The sequence below is a fragment of the Podarcis muralis genome, chromosome 18 (genome assembly GCF_964188315.1).
Source record: "Podarcis muralis chromosome 18, rPodMur119.hap1.1, whole genome shotgun sequence".
Lineage (NCBI taxonomy): Eukaryota > Metazoa > Chordata > Lepidosauria > Squamata > Lacertidae > Podarcis > Podarcis muralis.
The window spans coordinates 11,925,238-11,938,782 of NC_135672.1; the positions used below are offsets into that span (position 1 = coordinate 11,925,238).

General features: G+C 50.1%; 1 protein-coding gene across 1 annotated transcript in view; it reads right to left on the bottom strand.

Moving 5' to 3' along the window:
• Window positions 1-13,545, bottom strand: part of UNC13A (unc-13 homolog A) — a 104,516-nt gene that overhangs the window by 27,042 nt on the left and 63,929 nt on the right. Inside the window, exons 25-34 of the mRNA XM_077921857.1 lie at window positions 13,259-13,393; window positions 11,678-11,811; window positions 11,146-11,231; window positions 9,842-9,968; window positions 9,664-9,760; window positions 7,776-7,919; window positions 4,218-4,301; window positions 3,047-3,124; window positions 1,440-1,528; window positions 292-444 (exon numbers count right to left, since the gene is read on the bottom strand). Of these exons, the coding sequence (XP_077777983.1) occupies window positions 292-444; window positions 1,440-1,528; window positions 3,047-3,124; window positions 4,218-4,301; window positions 7,776-7,919; window positions 9,664-9,760; window positions 9,842-9,968; window positions 11,146-11,231; window positions 11,678-11,811; window positions 13,259-13,393 (1,127 nt within the window). The remainder of the gene's footprint in view (window positions 1-291; window positions 445-1,439; window positions 1,529-3,046; window positions 3,125-4,217; window positions 4,302-7,775; window positions 7,920-9,663; window positions 9,761-9,841; window positions 9,969-11,145; window positions 11,232-11,677; window positions 11,812-13,258; window positions 13,394-13,545) is intronic.

Here is a 13,545-nt window from a genome sequence, read left to right on the forward strand (position 1 = left end):
TGCTGCTTTCACTGCGCAGCGATCCCTCTTGCTCTTCTGGCTTCTGAGATTCAGAATATTTTTTTTCTTGTTTTCCTCCTCCAAAAACTAGGTGCGCCTTGTGGTCTGGTGCGTCTTATAGAGCGAAAAATACGGTGTGTTGTCGTGCAAGGAAACATCTGTAAAAACCAATAAAAATGGTTATTATTAAAAAACAAAACAAAAGCCACACGCATGCTTCCATAGGCTGAACCTGTGGTCCTAGACCTCAGCATCTATGGGATCTATGGCATCTATGGCACTGCCACTCACTTGCTGTCGAGAAGGTCCATGATGGGCTGCAATACGTTGTCGGCGTCTTGGGCTACGCTGCTGCAAGCACTGGCCGGCACATTGCCCGTGCCCTTCACCTGACTCAGAATGTCCCCCATCTGCTTCACGCAGTCCTCGATGTGCGGCTGGAAACTTGGGGGTGAGGAGATAATAATAATAAGAATTTAGAGAAGCGAGGTTACAGGGAACCAGGCAGAGGGCCTTCTCGGTGGTGGCGCCCTCCCGCCAGATGTCAAGGAAATAAACAACTGACTTTTAGAAGACACCTGAAGGCAGCCCTGTTTAGGGAAGTTTTTAATGTCTGGTGTTTTATTGTGTTTTCAATATCCATCTGGTAAGCAGGATGGGACCCTCCCGGCCTGCGCACTGTCTCGCCAGAGTGGTGCATGCTCTGGTTATCTCCCGCTTGGACTACTGCCATGCGCTCTACGTGGGGCTACCTTTGAAGGTGACCTGGAAACTCCAACTTATCCAGAATGCGGCAGCTAGAGTGGGGACTGGGAGTGGCTGCTGAGACCATATAACACCGTTCTTGAAAAACCTACATTGGCTCCCTGGACGTTTCCGAGCACAATTCAAAGTGTTGGTGCTGAGCTTGAAAGCCCCAAATGGCCCAGTATAACTGGGGGCGTCTCCACCCCCATCGTCCTGCCTGGACACAGAGGTTCAGCTCCGAGGGCCTTCTGGGGGTTCCCTCCCTGCGAGAAGCGAGGTGACAGGGAACCAGGCACAGGGCCTTCTCGGTGGTGGCGCCCGCCCTGTGGAACGCCCTCCCATCAGATGTCAAGGAAATAAACAACTATCTGACTTTTAGAAGACATCTGAAGGCAGCCCTGTACCGGGGAGCTTTTTAATACTTGATGTCATGTTATGTTTTTAAATCAGCCCAAGCTAAAGGTAAAGGGACCCCTGACCATTAGGTCCAGTCGTGGCCGACTCTGGGGTTGCGGCGCTCATCTCGCTTTACTGGCCGAGGGAGCCAGCGTACAGCTTCCGGGTCATGTGGCCAGCAGGACTAAGCCGCTTCTGGCGAACCAGAGCAGCGCACGGAAACGCCGTTTACCTTTCCGCCGGAGCGGTACCTATTTATCTACTTGCACTTTGACGTGCTTTCGAATCAGCCCTACCTGGTTGCAAACACTCGACTGAGCTCGTCCAAGACGTTGTTGAGCTTCACCTGCAGCTCCTTGAGGATGTCGCTGGCTTCTGTGTCCAGCTGGAACGGCAGAAGGCAAAAGAGCAATGTTCATCCTTGGAAAATTAATAGGAAGGCCCCCCCCCCCCGGGCAAATTCTCCAGCTAGAGACTTTTTATAAATTTGCATCTCTATCCTATTGAGGCCAAGCCAAGCTTAGATGAATGCAGAGTTGCTCGGGGGACTAAGCAGTTTGTAGTCAACCTTCTGTGAGGGAAGGGGAAGTTGTGAGTTTGGCTGGAGCCGAAGACTCTAATGTTCGGCTGGTGCCCCCCTTCCCATTCCACGAAGAAAAGCAGAAGAGCCAAGCTATTGGGACTTAGGTCTTCACTGGAGGCAAGACCTTTTCCTCTTCTACTGTCAGGTGTGTGTTCAGGAGCAGGGTCCTGTGACTAGTAGGATTCTGCAGGACTGGGGCCTTCCTAAGTTTGTTCTGGAGAGGCAAGGCGCGGCCACACAGGTGAGGCCATTTGGTAACTCACAGTAACTGGTGGCAAGAGCCGGGAAGGGATATAAGGTCAGCATTTCCCTTCGGTTCTTTGCCGCAGCAACACGTTCCCAGCCTTGCTGCGTTTGGCTCCTTGACTCCTTGCTTCTTGATCCTCAGACCCTTGACTTCGTGGCTCCTTGCTTCTCAACCCTCAGATCCTTGACTTCGTGATTCCTTGCTCCCTGATCCTCGGACCCCTGACTTCGTGACTCCTTGCTTCCTGATCCCTGGACCCTTGACTTTGTGACTCCTTGCTTCTTGATCCTCGGACCCCTGACTTCGTGACTCCTTGCTTCCTGACCCTCGGACCCCTGACTTCGTGACTCCTTGCTTCCTGACCCTCGGACCCCTGACTTCGTGACTCCTTGCTCCCTGACCCTTGGACCCCTGACTTCGTTACTCCTTGCTCCCTGACCCTCGGACCCCTGACTTCATGACTCCTTGCTCCCTGATCCTCGGACCCCTGACTTCGTGACTCCTTGCTTCTTGAACCTCAGACCCTTGACTTTGTGACTCCTTACTTCCTGACCCTCGGACCCCTGACTTTGTGACTCCTTGCTTCTTTATTCTCGGACCCCTGACTTCGTGACTCCTTGCTTCTTGATTCTCGGACCCCTGACTTTGTGACTCCTTGCTTCTTGACCCTCGGAGCCCTGACTTTGTGACTCCTTGCTTCCTGACTCTCGGACCCCTGACTTCGTGACTCCTTGCTCCTTGGACCCCTGACTTCGTGACTCCTTGCTTCCTGACCCTCGGACCCCTGACTTCGTGACTCCTTGCTTCTTGCTTCTTGATCCTCGGACCCTCGGCTTCTTGAATCCCAGCTCTCTGACCCTCGGACCCTTGGCTTCCTGACTCCTGGCTTCTGGACTCCCGTTCCTGCCCGTGACACCTACCACCCCTGACAGCAGGTGGTGAGTTGAGGGGGCAAAGCTACACAGGACACAGAAAGAGCTCTGCCTTTCCACATTTTCTCAGCTGCTCTGTGGCCCCAGCCACTCTGTCCTATGACTGGCCCGGCCCCTGAAGACCTTTTAAGAAATGCAAACCTCTTTCCCCCCCATGGCTTCAAACATTTTCTCCAGTTGGACCCGCAGCTGCTGGATGTTGTTCATCAAGATACAGGGCTGCAAAGGGAGAAAGAAAACAAAACGGACACGTCATTACGAAGACACTGGGATTGACGATTCCTAGGAAAGGCAGAAACCTCCTTCTTTTCTTTCTCTAATTATTCCGGGAAGTCGCTCTCTACATCGTGGAGGGAGCCCGGAATAGAATTTCCCCCTTTATACAGGAGGCTAGTTTGTACACACACACACACACACACACACACACACACACACCACTCTCTCTTGTGCGTCCAGGCCAGCAAACAGCATGATTCGAGTTCATGGTTCTTTGCTGAGACAACATCTTCCAAAGCTCAGCCTTCAGCACCCATTGGGAGCTGTCCAAAGTGCTGATTTGGCTGGCCCAGGTTTCATATATCGCCGCCACCAATATTACCCTAAACTCTCCATTCACCAGCAGGTCACGACCATTTAAAATGCATAAATTAAAAATAGTTTAAACAAATTGCTGCCCCGGGAATAGGGAGCGCCCTGAAAACGCATTCGAGGCCCGCAAAATAAGGCGGGTATGAACGCCGACCCGTCAAATTCACCCAGATGGCAATGTAATAAAACTTCACAAATTTGGGGCTGCCACAGAGAAGGCCCTGTCCCAGACCACAACCGCCCCGAACATCAGAGGGCAGTGGAACTAGCGAAAAGCCCCCCTCTGCTCATCTTAACAACTGGGAGGATCTGTACAGAAGGAGCCGGTCTCTCAAACTTTGCGGCCCTGAGTTATTTAGGGCCACACCACATCTCCCCAGCCCAGCCCCAGCCTCGCCACTGTTCTATGGGAATCCCAAATCCATGGGTAGGCAAACTAAGGCCAGGGGGCCGGATCCGGCCCAATCCCCCTCTCAATCCGGCCCGCGGACGGTCCAGGAATCAGCTTGTTTTTACATGAGTAGAATATGTCCTTTTATTTAAAATGCATCTCTGGGTTATTTGTGGGGCATGGGAATTCGTTCATTTCCCCCACCTTCAAAATACAGTCCGGCCCCCCACAAGGTCTGAGGGACAGTGGACCGCCCCCCCTGCTGACCCCTGAAATCTGTCCTTTGGACACTTGGAGATGGAAGGGGAAAGAGCTACGAAACAGATACATCACCACTTTTTCCTTCTCCTTGGAGCAATGGGTAGCAAAGTCCTTGGAGATGATTTCGGCGTATTGCAGCAAGACGTTGCTAATGGTCTGGAAGGGAAAAGAGGAGGGGAGGCTGACGAGATGAAGAAAGCAGGGTGCTATTGTGATAGGAATTTTATGGTCTTAGATATATGGTAATGTTCATAAGCGTACCAACCAAGCACGTACCTAGATCAGCACAGGAAGACCGACCTGGAACCATTTTGATTCCTAAACTGAGCAAATGTTTTCTCTGCAAGGTCAAAGTGGGAAAACTCCCCATTGTCTCTTTCCTCACAAATCCCGTCTTAAGGGCACATTTAAGATATGAATAGGGTGTGAGCCTGTGACCTGGCCCAGGAACTAAGTATTTATCATTACAAAAGACTGGCCAGGCTCCCCAGGCAATCCAATCAAGTAACCTGCCAGACAGGAGATAAATGACAGAAGAAAAACAACATTCAAATTTCTGTTTTAGACCACCTTTTCTGTGATGTAGGTGTGATGTATCTGAGGGGTGGTCTTAGGTTACACCCCTTCTGTGATGTATGTATGATGTTTCTGGGGGTGGTCTTGATCTACAGGGGGGCAATTTCAAAAGTCTTTATAAGGCCTTGCACGCCATTTTTCTGGGTCCCTCCTCCTGTCCTGCAGGTGAGGGGAGCACCCTGTTGCAACAGATCAATAAAGATCAAGTTTACTAGCTGCTCTGCTCCTCAATATTCTCTGGTTGGCATCTGTTATCTTCTCCTACCAATAGGGAACCCATGTAAGGACTCTGTATGGGCTCTTGGATACCCCATAAGGGAAAAGGGCAATTTTTGTTTACAACACTATTGCCTCCTACACACACACACACACACACACACACACACACACGTATATATATATATGTGTGTGTGTGTGTGTGTGTGTGTGTGTGTGTGTATATATATATATATATATATTTGCTTTCGTAGATTTTCACGGGTACAGGAATGCAGGTTTTGGTGTCCTCGGGTATCTTCCCGTGTAAAAGTTGGGGTGTCTAGGCGACGTTTCGACGAGGTCTCACTCGTCATCTTCAGGCTGGTGCTTTCGGCTTCTTGTTACTGGAACAGAGCAGGATCTCAGTGTTTGAGTTCCTATAAATACTGTTGAGGAGGTGTGGCCTCCTATGTTCTGGGCAGAGAGGAAGTTCCCAGGCTAGTGTGCCTTTTCTTCTTTTGTTCCTTAATTGCTTGAGGGATATCTTGAGTGATTTCTTGAGTGATATCCTGAGTACCACTTAGGTGGGTCATTAGGTGTGGATTAGTTGCTAAAGCCTTTGTGTCTTGACCTCTTGAACTTTGTGAAGAGTTTTTCTGAGAAGATGGGTGTACTACATTTAGTTGTGTTCTGGCTTGGCTTCGTGTATAGGGGCGAGCTGTGGTTTTGTGGCCTGTGCCAGCCAGATCTGTGTAGGGATTGCAGGGGGGTGCAGCATCCGGAGGTGCCACCATGGTTTGGCTACTGGATGGTGTCTGTAATTTATCTGTGGAGAGGGTCTGGGTTTGGGTCTGGTGTGGTTGATTGGTGATGGCGTTCTGTGTGCCTCTGGATCTGGTGTCAGTTTTTGTGGGGAGGGCTAATTTCCAGATGTCTGGCAAGCGGGATGTGTCGTCACGCTTGTTCATGTTGTGAGGGTGTTTCTCTATCTCGATGGCTTCCATGATTATTCTCTTGTGGTGATGTTCCATGTTAGAGAGCAATTTGGAATCTGCAAAATTAATTTCGTGTCCTGTTTCTTTCATGTGTTGGAAGAGAGAGGAAGTTTTTTCTTCTTTTTTGACGGCATTCTTGTGTTCTGCGATACGTGCATTTATTCGTCTGTTTGTTTGTCCAATGTACGTGGCTGGGCAGACTTTGCAGGGTATTTCATAGACCCCTTGGTTTTCCAACTGGATTTTATCCTTGGGGTTTCTGAGGATATTGGCTATTTTTTGGTTGGCGCAAAAGGCTGTTTTGATATTGTGTTTATGGAGGATTTTGCTAATTTTATCTGTAGTGCCCTTGATATAAGGAAGGAGGGCCATGCCATTGTTTTCTTCTGTGTCTTGGTTTTTGGGGGGTGTTTCTTTTTTGCGCCAACCAAAAAATAGCCAATATCCTCAGAAACCCCAAGGATAAAATCCAGTTGGAAAACCAAGGGGTCTATGAAATACCCTGCAAAGTCTGCCCAGCCACGTACATTGGACAAACAAACAGACGAATAAATGCACGTATCGCAGAACACAAGAATGCCGTCAAAAAAGAAGAAAAAACTTCCTCTCTCTTCCAACACATGAAAGAAACAGGACACGAAATTAATTTTGCAGATTCCAAATTGCTCTCTAACATGGAACATCACCACAAGAGAATAATCATGGAAGCCATCGAGATAGAGAAACACCCTCACAACATGAACAAGCGTGACGACACATCCCGCTTGCCAGACATCTGGAAATTAGCCCTCCCCACAAAAACTGACACCAGATCCAGAGGCACACAGAACGCCATCACCAATCAACCACACCAGACCCAAACCCAGACCCTCTCCACAGATAAATTACAGACACCATCCAGTAGCCAAACCATGGTGGCACCTCCGGATGCTGCACCCCCCTGCAATCCCTACACAGATCTGGCTGGCACAGGCCACAAAACCACAGCTCGCCCCTATACACGAAGCCAAGCCAGAACACAACTAAATGTAGTACACCCATCTTCTCAGAAAAACTCTTCACAAAGTTCAAGAGGTCAAGACACAAAGGCTTTAGCAACTAATCCACACCTAATGACCCACCTAAGTGGTACTCAGGATATCACTCAAGAAATCACTCAAGATATCCCTCAAGCAATTAAGGAACAAAAGAAGAAAAGGCACACTAGCCTGGGAACTTCCTCTCTGCCCAGAACATAGGAGGCCACACCTCCTCAACAGTATTTATAGGAACTCAAACACTGAGATCCTGCTCTGTTCCAGTAACAAGAAGCCGAAAGCACCAGCCTGAAGATGACGAGTGAGACCTCGTCGAAACGTCGCCTAGACACCCCAACTTTTACACGGGAAGATACCCGAGGACACCAAAACCTGCATATATATATATATATATATATATGGTAAGGTAAAGGTACCCCTGCCCGTACGGGCCAGTCTTGACAGACTCTAGGGTTGTGCGCTCATCTCACTCAAGAGGCCGGGGGCCAGCACTGTCCGGAGACACCTCCGGGTCACGTGGCCAGCATGACATCGCTGCTCTGGCGAGCCAGAGCCGCACACGGAAACGCCGTTTACCTTCCCGCTATAAAGCGGTCCCTATTTATCTACTTGCACCCGGGGGTGCTTTCGAACTGCTAGGTTGGCAGGCGCTGGGACCGAGCAGCGGGAGCGCACCCCACCGCGGGGATTCGAACCGCCGACCTTCCGATCGGCAAGCCCTAGGCACTGAGGCTTTTACCCACAGCGCCACCCGCGTCCCATATATATATATAAAATTAAGCAACGCTCCTAAGTCGCTGCCGTCGCACGGAACACGTTCTTACCTTGGCGAACCTGCGCATGTAGTGGCCCACAATCTGTGGATCGGGGCATTCCAGCTTCTTGATGATTTCAAAGCTCTGGTTCAGCTGGGAAAAGACGTCGACCACCGAGCAGGAGAAAAGGGCATGCTCCGACGTTTGCTGGAACTAAAGGGGAGGCAGACGAGAGGGTCGGGTGAGCGGATGGATCCCGTTTGGAGGCGAGGAACCTGGCTCCCTTACAAAACATTTCATTCCGGTGCGGTTTCTGCATTTCAGTAATAATCATAATAATGTTGGAGGGGATGGAATAGTTGCCCAGGTTGGCTGGGACAGCCAGATGGGTGGGGTATAACAACAACAACAACAACAAGAACAACAACAACAACAGCATCACAGCAGCAGCAACAACAACAACAGCAACAATATTTATACATCGCCCACCTGGCTGGGTTGCTCCAGCCACTCTGGGCGGCTTCCAAAATATATACAAACACAACAAAACATTAAACCTCCCAATATAGGGCTGCCTTCAGATGTCTTCTAAAAGTTGCGCAGCTCTTTGTCCCCATTGACATCTGACTGGAGGTTGTTCCACAGGGAGGGTGCCACCACCAAAAAGGCCTTGGTCCAGTATATCTGAAGGTGCGTCTCCACCCCCATCGTTCTGCCCGGACACTGAGGTCCATCTCCCGAGAGCCTTCTGGCGGTTCCCTCCCTGCGAGCAGCCAAGTTACAGGGAACCAGGCAGAGGGCCTTCTCGGTGGTGGCGCCCGCCCTGTGGAACGCCCCCCCACCAGATGTCAAAGAGAACAACAACTACCTGACTTTTAGAAGACATCTGAAGGCAGCCCTGTTCAGGGAAGCTTTTAATGTTTAATAGGTTTTTGTATTTTAATATTCTGTTGGAAGCCGCCCAGAGTGGCTGGGGAAACCCAGCCAGATGGGCAGGGTATGAATAATAAATTATTATTATTATTATTATTATTATTATTATTATTATTATTATTATTATTAGGCCCTCTGCCTGGTTCCCCGCCACTTTGTTTCTCGCAGCGAGGGAACCGCCAGAAGGCCCTCGGAGTCGGCTAGCTGTTCTGCCCACCTCCTCATCCTGCAAGGAGCTTGTGTATGTGGCTCTCCAATCCTCACAACAACCTCACAATAAATTGTAATGGATTGTTTTGAAGCTAATTCAGCACCAGGTATTGGGGGTCAAATGGGCTATTTGGCTGGGCTCTCCTGATTGAAGCGTGCAATGCTGTGCAATGTCTGCAATGTTCAGTGAGGCCAGGGGAATTCTGAAATGTCTCTCCAACTTTAAACAGGTTTCAGGCAATGTATCGATACATCGCTCAGGCTTAATGACAACAATAATAATAATTTATTATTTATACCCCGCCCATCTGGCTGGGTTTCCCCAGCTGCCCTGGGGCGGCTCCCAACAGAATATTAAAAACACAATACAGCATCAAACATTAAACACTTCCCTAAACAGGGCTGCCTTCAGATGTCTTCTAAAAGTCAGATAGCTGCTTATTTCCTTCACATCTGGTGGGAGGGCGTTCCACAGGGCGGGCGCCACCACCGAGAAGGCCCTCTGCCTGGTTCCCTGGAACTTCGCTTCTCGCAGTGAGGGAATTGCCAGAAGGCCCTCGGAGCTGGACCTCAGTGTCCAGGCTGGACGATGGGGGTGGAGATGCTCCTTCAGGGATACTGGGCCGTTTAGGGCTTTCAAGGTCAGCACCAGCACTTTGAATGGTGCTCGGAATCGTACTGTCACCACCCAATCCTTATATGACAGGCTTCTTGGATTGCCAAGTAGCCAAGTAGCACACCTGCGAAGAAGATCTAGGGGGGTCTTAGGAGACCACAAACTAGACGCTAGTCAGCAGTGCGGTTGATACCCTACCCCATCCTTCTTGTCTCGTTCTAGGGCTCCGTGCAAGAAATCTCGCGAGACTTCCTCGTTCTCATCCAGCCACTGGATAACAAAAGGTTCAAACCACCTAGAAAATAGGAGAGAGAGAGATAGGTAAGAAAATAATCTCAGTTTGGGGGAGAGAGAAAAAAGAGAAGTGGAGACTTACGCCGGATACTCTGGAACGCGGCTCTTGAATGAAGGGAGGTCTGTGACGTATTCGTTGTACAGCCATTTCACTTTAAAGTGCAGGTTCATGTAATCGGCACTTTTGCACAACCGGTGCTTGTCATGCTCTGCAGAGGAGAAGAAAAGGAAACAGGAGCCTGTAAACACCTGCAAGCAGCTTCCCTGCTTCTCTTAAAGGTAAAGGGTCTCCTGACAGTTAAGTCCAGTCGCGGACGACTCTGGGGTTGTGGCGCTCATCTCGCTTTACTGGCCGAGGGAGCCAGCGTACAGCTTCCGGGTCATGTGGCCAGCAGGACTAAGCCGCTTCTGGCGAACCAGAGCAGCGCACGGAAACGCCGTTTCCCTTCCTGCCGGAGTGGTACCTATTTATCTACTTCTACTGGCGTGTTCTCAAAGCCACTAATATGAGTGACCAAACTGTGGAAGGCAATGGAAGACAGGAGTGCCTGGCGTGCTCTGGTCCATGGGGTCACGAAGAGGCAGACATGACTAAACGACCAAACAACAACAACAACTGTAATTTTATTGGTGTTAGCCGCCCTGAGCCCAGCTCTGGCCGGGGAGGGTGGGGTATAAATAAAAATTATTATTATTATTATTATTATTATTATTATTATTATTATTATTATTATTATAATATCACTCCTACGTCAGGTAGTCTGAGCTTGTCGCTGCTGTGCTCTCTGTTCTATAGCTCTCTAAACCTGTCTAGTCTTAGGCAAAGTAGGGGGGTCAGGAATGCTGTCCCAAGACACTGAATCTGCCAGCGGTCTCTCTCTCTCCTGGTGTTTCCTAGCTGTTCCCCACCAAGTGTCTCCCAGCTTTTCCTCTTTGGACTATGCCCCTCTGCAAACCGATGTTCTAAATCAATACTGTCCTCCTGCCCTTAGGAAGGTTCAGGAGAAGAAGGGGAGAGGACAGCTCCCACCATTCCTCCTCAGTCCAGCCCCTGACAGGTGAATAGAGAAGGTCCTCTACTGAGTGAGGTGTCTCCTAAAGGAAAAGAGCCCACCCCCTCCCCAACTCTCAAAGGAAGAAGAAGAAGAGTTTGGATTTGATATCCCGCTTTATCACTACCCGAAGGAGTCTCAAAGCAGCTCACATTCTCCTTTCCCTTCCTCCCCCACAACAAACACTCTGTGAGGTGAGTGGGGCTGAGAGACTTCAGAGAAGTGTGACTGGCCCAAGGTCACCCAGCAGCTGCATGTGGAGGAGCGGGGAATCGAACCCGGTTCTCCAGATTACGAGTCCACTGCTCTGAACCACTACACCACACTGACTCACCTTCCATTGCATATTTCATATCCTGAGCAAAAAGGTTCCACATCACTTCGGCGCTGATCTTCCCGACGTTCAGCTCTTGGGGGAACCTGGAGAGGGGGTCAGAGGAACATGGGATGAGACTTCCTCGAGATAAACCTGCCGCAAACATCAGCGGGGTGGCCGAACCCTCTGAGACTAGTCTGGACCAGACATTTGTGTACCTGGCTTAAGGGGGTGAGCCCTGCTGGACCAGACGGAAGGTCCACCTGGTCCAGCAGATGTCCACAAGCAGGAAGTGTGCCTGACAGTGCTCTTAAGACCCTGAGAAATTGGGTTCCAATTTTCAGCTGGGGTCTGCAGCCATTAAGACTAGTAGCTGTCAATGGACTCGTCCCCCCTGTAAGCATTTCTTTGATCTGTTTCCCCCAACATTGTAAACATTCATCATAAGGGAGTTACGGCCGTTTTCCACCCTGACCTTTTCCCTGCTATAGAACGTTATTTTTAACGTGCGTCAGGCGGAACTGCACCGCAAAGGATCTTAAGGTCTTACTGGTTGAGGCAGGGCGTGTATGAGTTCTTATCTTCCTCGATGATGGAGACGATCAAGGTGATAAGCTTGGACCAAAAATCCAGGTTCTTGATGCTGGGGCCTTGTTCTTCCGGCGGGAGTTCTCCTTTCTTATTCTGGAAGGACCCAAAACAAAAGACGTATCAGATTAAGCAAAGCTGTCATCACAATAGCTCCTTTCCTCAATCAAGAGGAGACTCTGGAGAGTCCCATGGACTGCAAGAAGATCCAACCTCTCCATTCGGAAGGAAATCAGCCCTGAGTGCTCACTGGAAGGACAGATCCTGAAGCTGAGGCTCCAAGACTTTGGCCTCCTCGTGAGAAGAGAAGACTCCCTGGAAAAGACCCTGATGTTGGGAAAGATGGAGGGCACAAGGAGAAGGGGACGATGGAGGGCGAGATGGTGGGACAGTGTTATAGAAGCGACCATCATGAGTTTGACCAAACTGGGGGAGGCAGTGGAAGACAGGAGGGCCTGGCATGCTCTGGTCCAGGGGGTCACAAAGAGGCGGACACGACTAAATGACTAAACAACAACAACAACCACACCTCTGGTTCAACAGGTTTAGGTGGCTTTGGGGTAGTAGTGCAGTAAGCAGTGGGGGGGAACCCCACTATAAATAAGTCAGAAATTAAATCGTTATAACAAAAGAGGGGGAAAAACCGCTATAGAAAACAGCTTAGAATTATTTGCTCTCTGGCGCCACCTGGTGTTGCATGTTTATAATGCTTTCAAAACACTGTTTCTTGGCTGAGTCCAGGGTCAAAATGCCAGCAGCTCTGTCTTGGGACAGACAAAGCCTGGGATATACCGAGCTGCGGCTGCCTGGGCTGTGTCCCCCTGTAGCCTTATTAGACTTTACCGATTGGTGGGGTCTGCGTTGGTCATGGACGGAAGGAAGGAAGTCAAATGACACCGAGGTTGATTCAGAGAAAGAGTTTATTCTGCTCTCCAGATAGCAGAAGGCACTTGCGTGATCAGTTCACAGCAAGTCCAAAGAAATGAGAAATTTCATGCAGTATATATATCCTCCAGGCACCCTCCCCCCCCTTCCCCAGGAATCCAGCCATGTCAGCTTATTCACGTAAGTTGACATCCATGCCCATAAACAGATATTCCTGTTCCGGTACTCTTGACAATAAAAGGTTCTTGTTCCTATACTCTTATCTTGGGGCAGGAGGTCACCAACTCTGAGAACACTCCTGGCACCATTCCCGGTTCTCTTGTCAGACCTGACAAGGTCTGTGCGTCTTTTGTGGTCAGGAAGTAAGATAAGACCCAGACGTGCCATCCCTGCTCCACTCGGAACTGGCAAGGCCATCCATTGCCGTCACGGACTGATAAAGGAGAGGGCTTTGAGCACTTGTTTATACAGCTGGGTTTCTGACTCAAGTGCTCAAGTTAATGCATTTTAGAAATGCTCCCTTGGAGAAGGGAAAATGAGGATTTTGGGTCCCGTTTCAGACTGACTGCACAGAAACCCATTCCTTTACCCCCCAACTCAGATACCCCCACCCCATCTCTCTGTGCCCTGCATAATAGAAACCCCCCGCAAAGCTCACCGGATCGGTCTGGTACTCCCGACTGTAGAGCTCGTGGCAGTTGTTGAAGATGTACTCGTACGTGGAGTTGAGGCAGGCCTTCACGCAGTCCTTCACCACCTGGCTGGCTCGCGGGGGACTCTGGAGCTCCTGGACCTGCACGAGACTCGCACTCGTTACTCCAGCCCCGCGGTGGTCACAAAAACCCAAAACAGTGGAAGCTCAGGTCTCTGGGCAAAGCGCAGGCCTCTTCTCCTGCCCTATTACAACGGACGCTCGGGTTGCGAACGCGATCCGTGCGGGGTGCA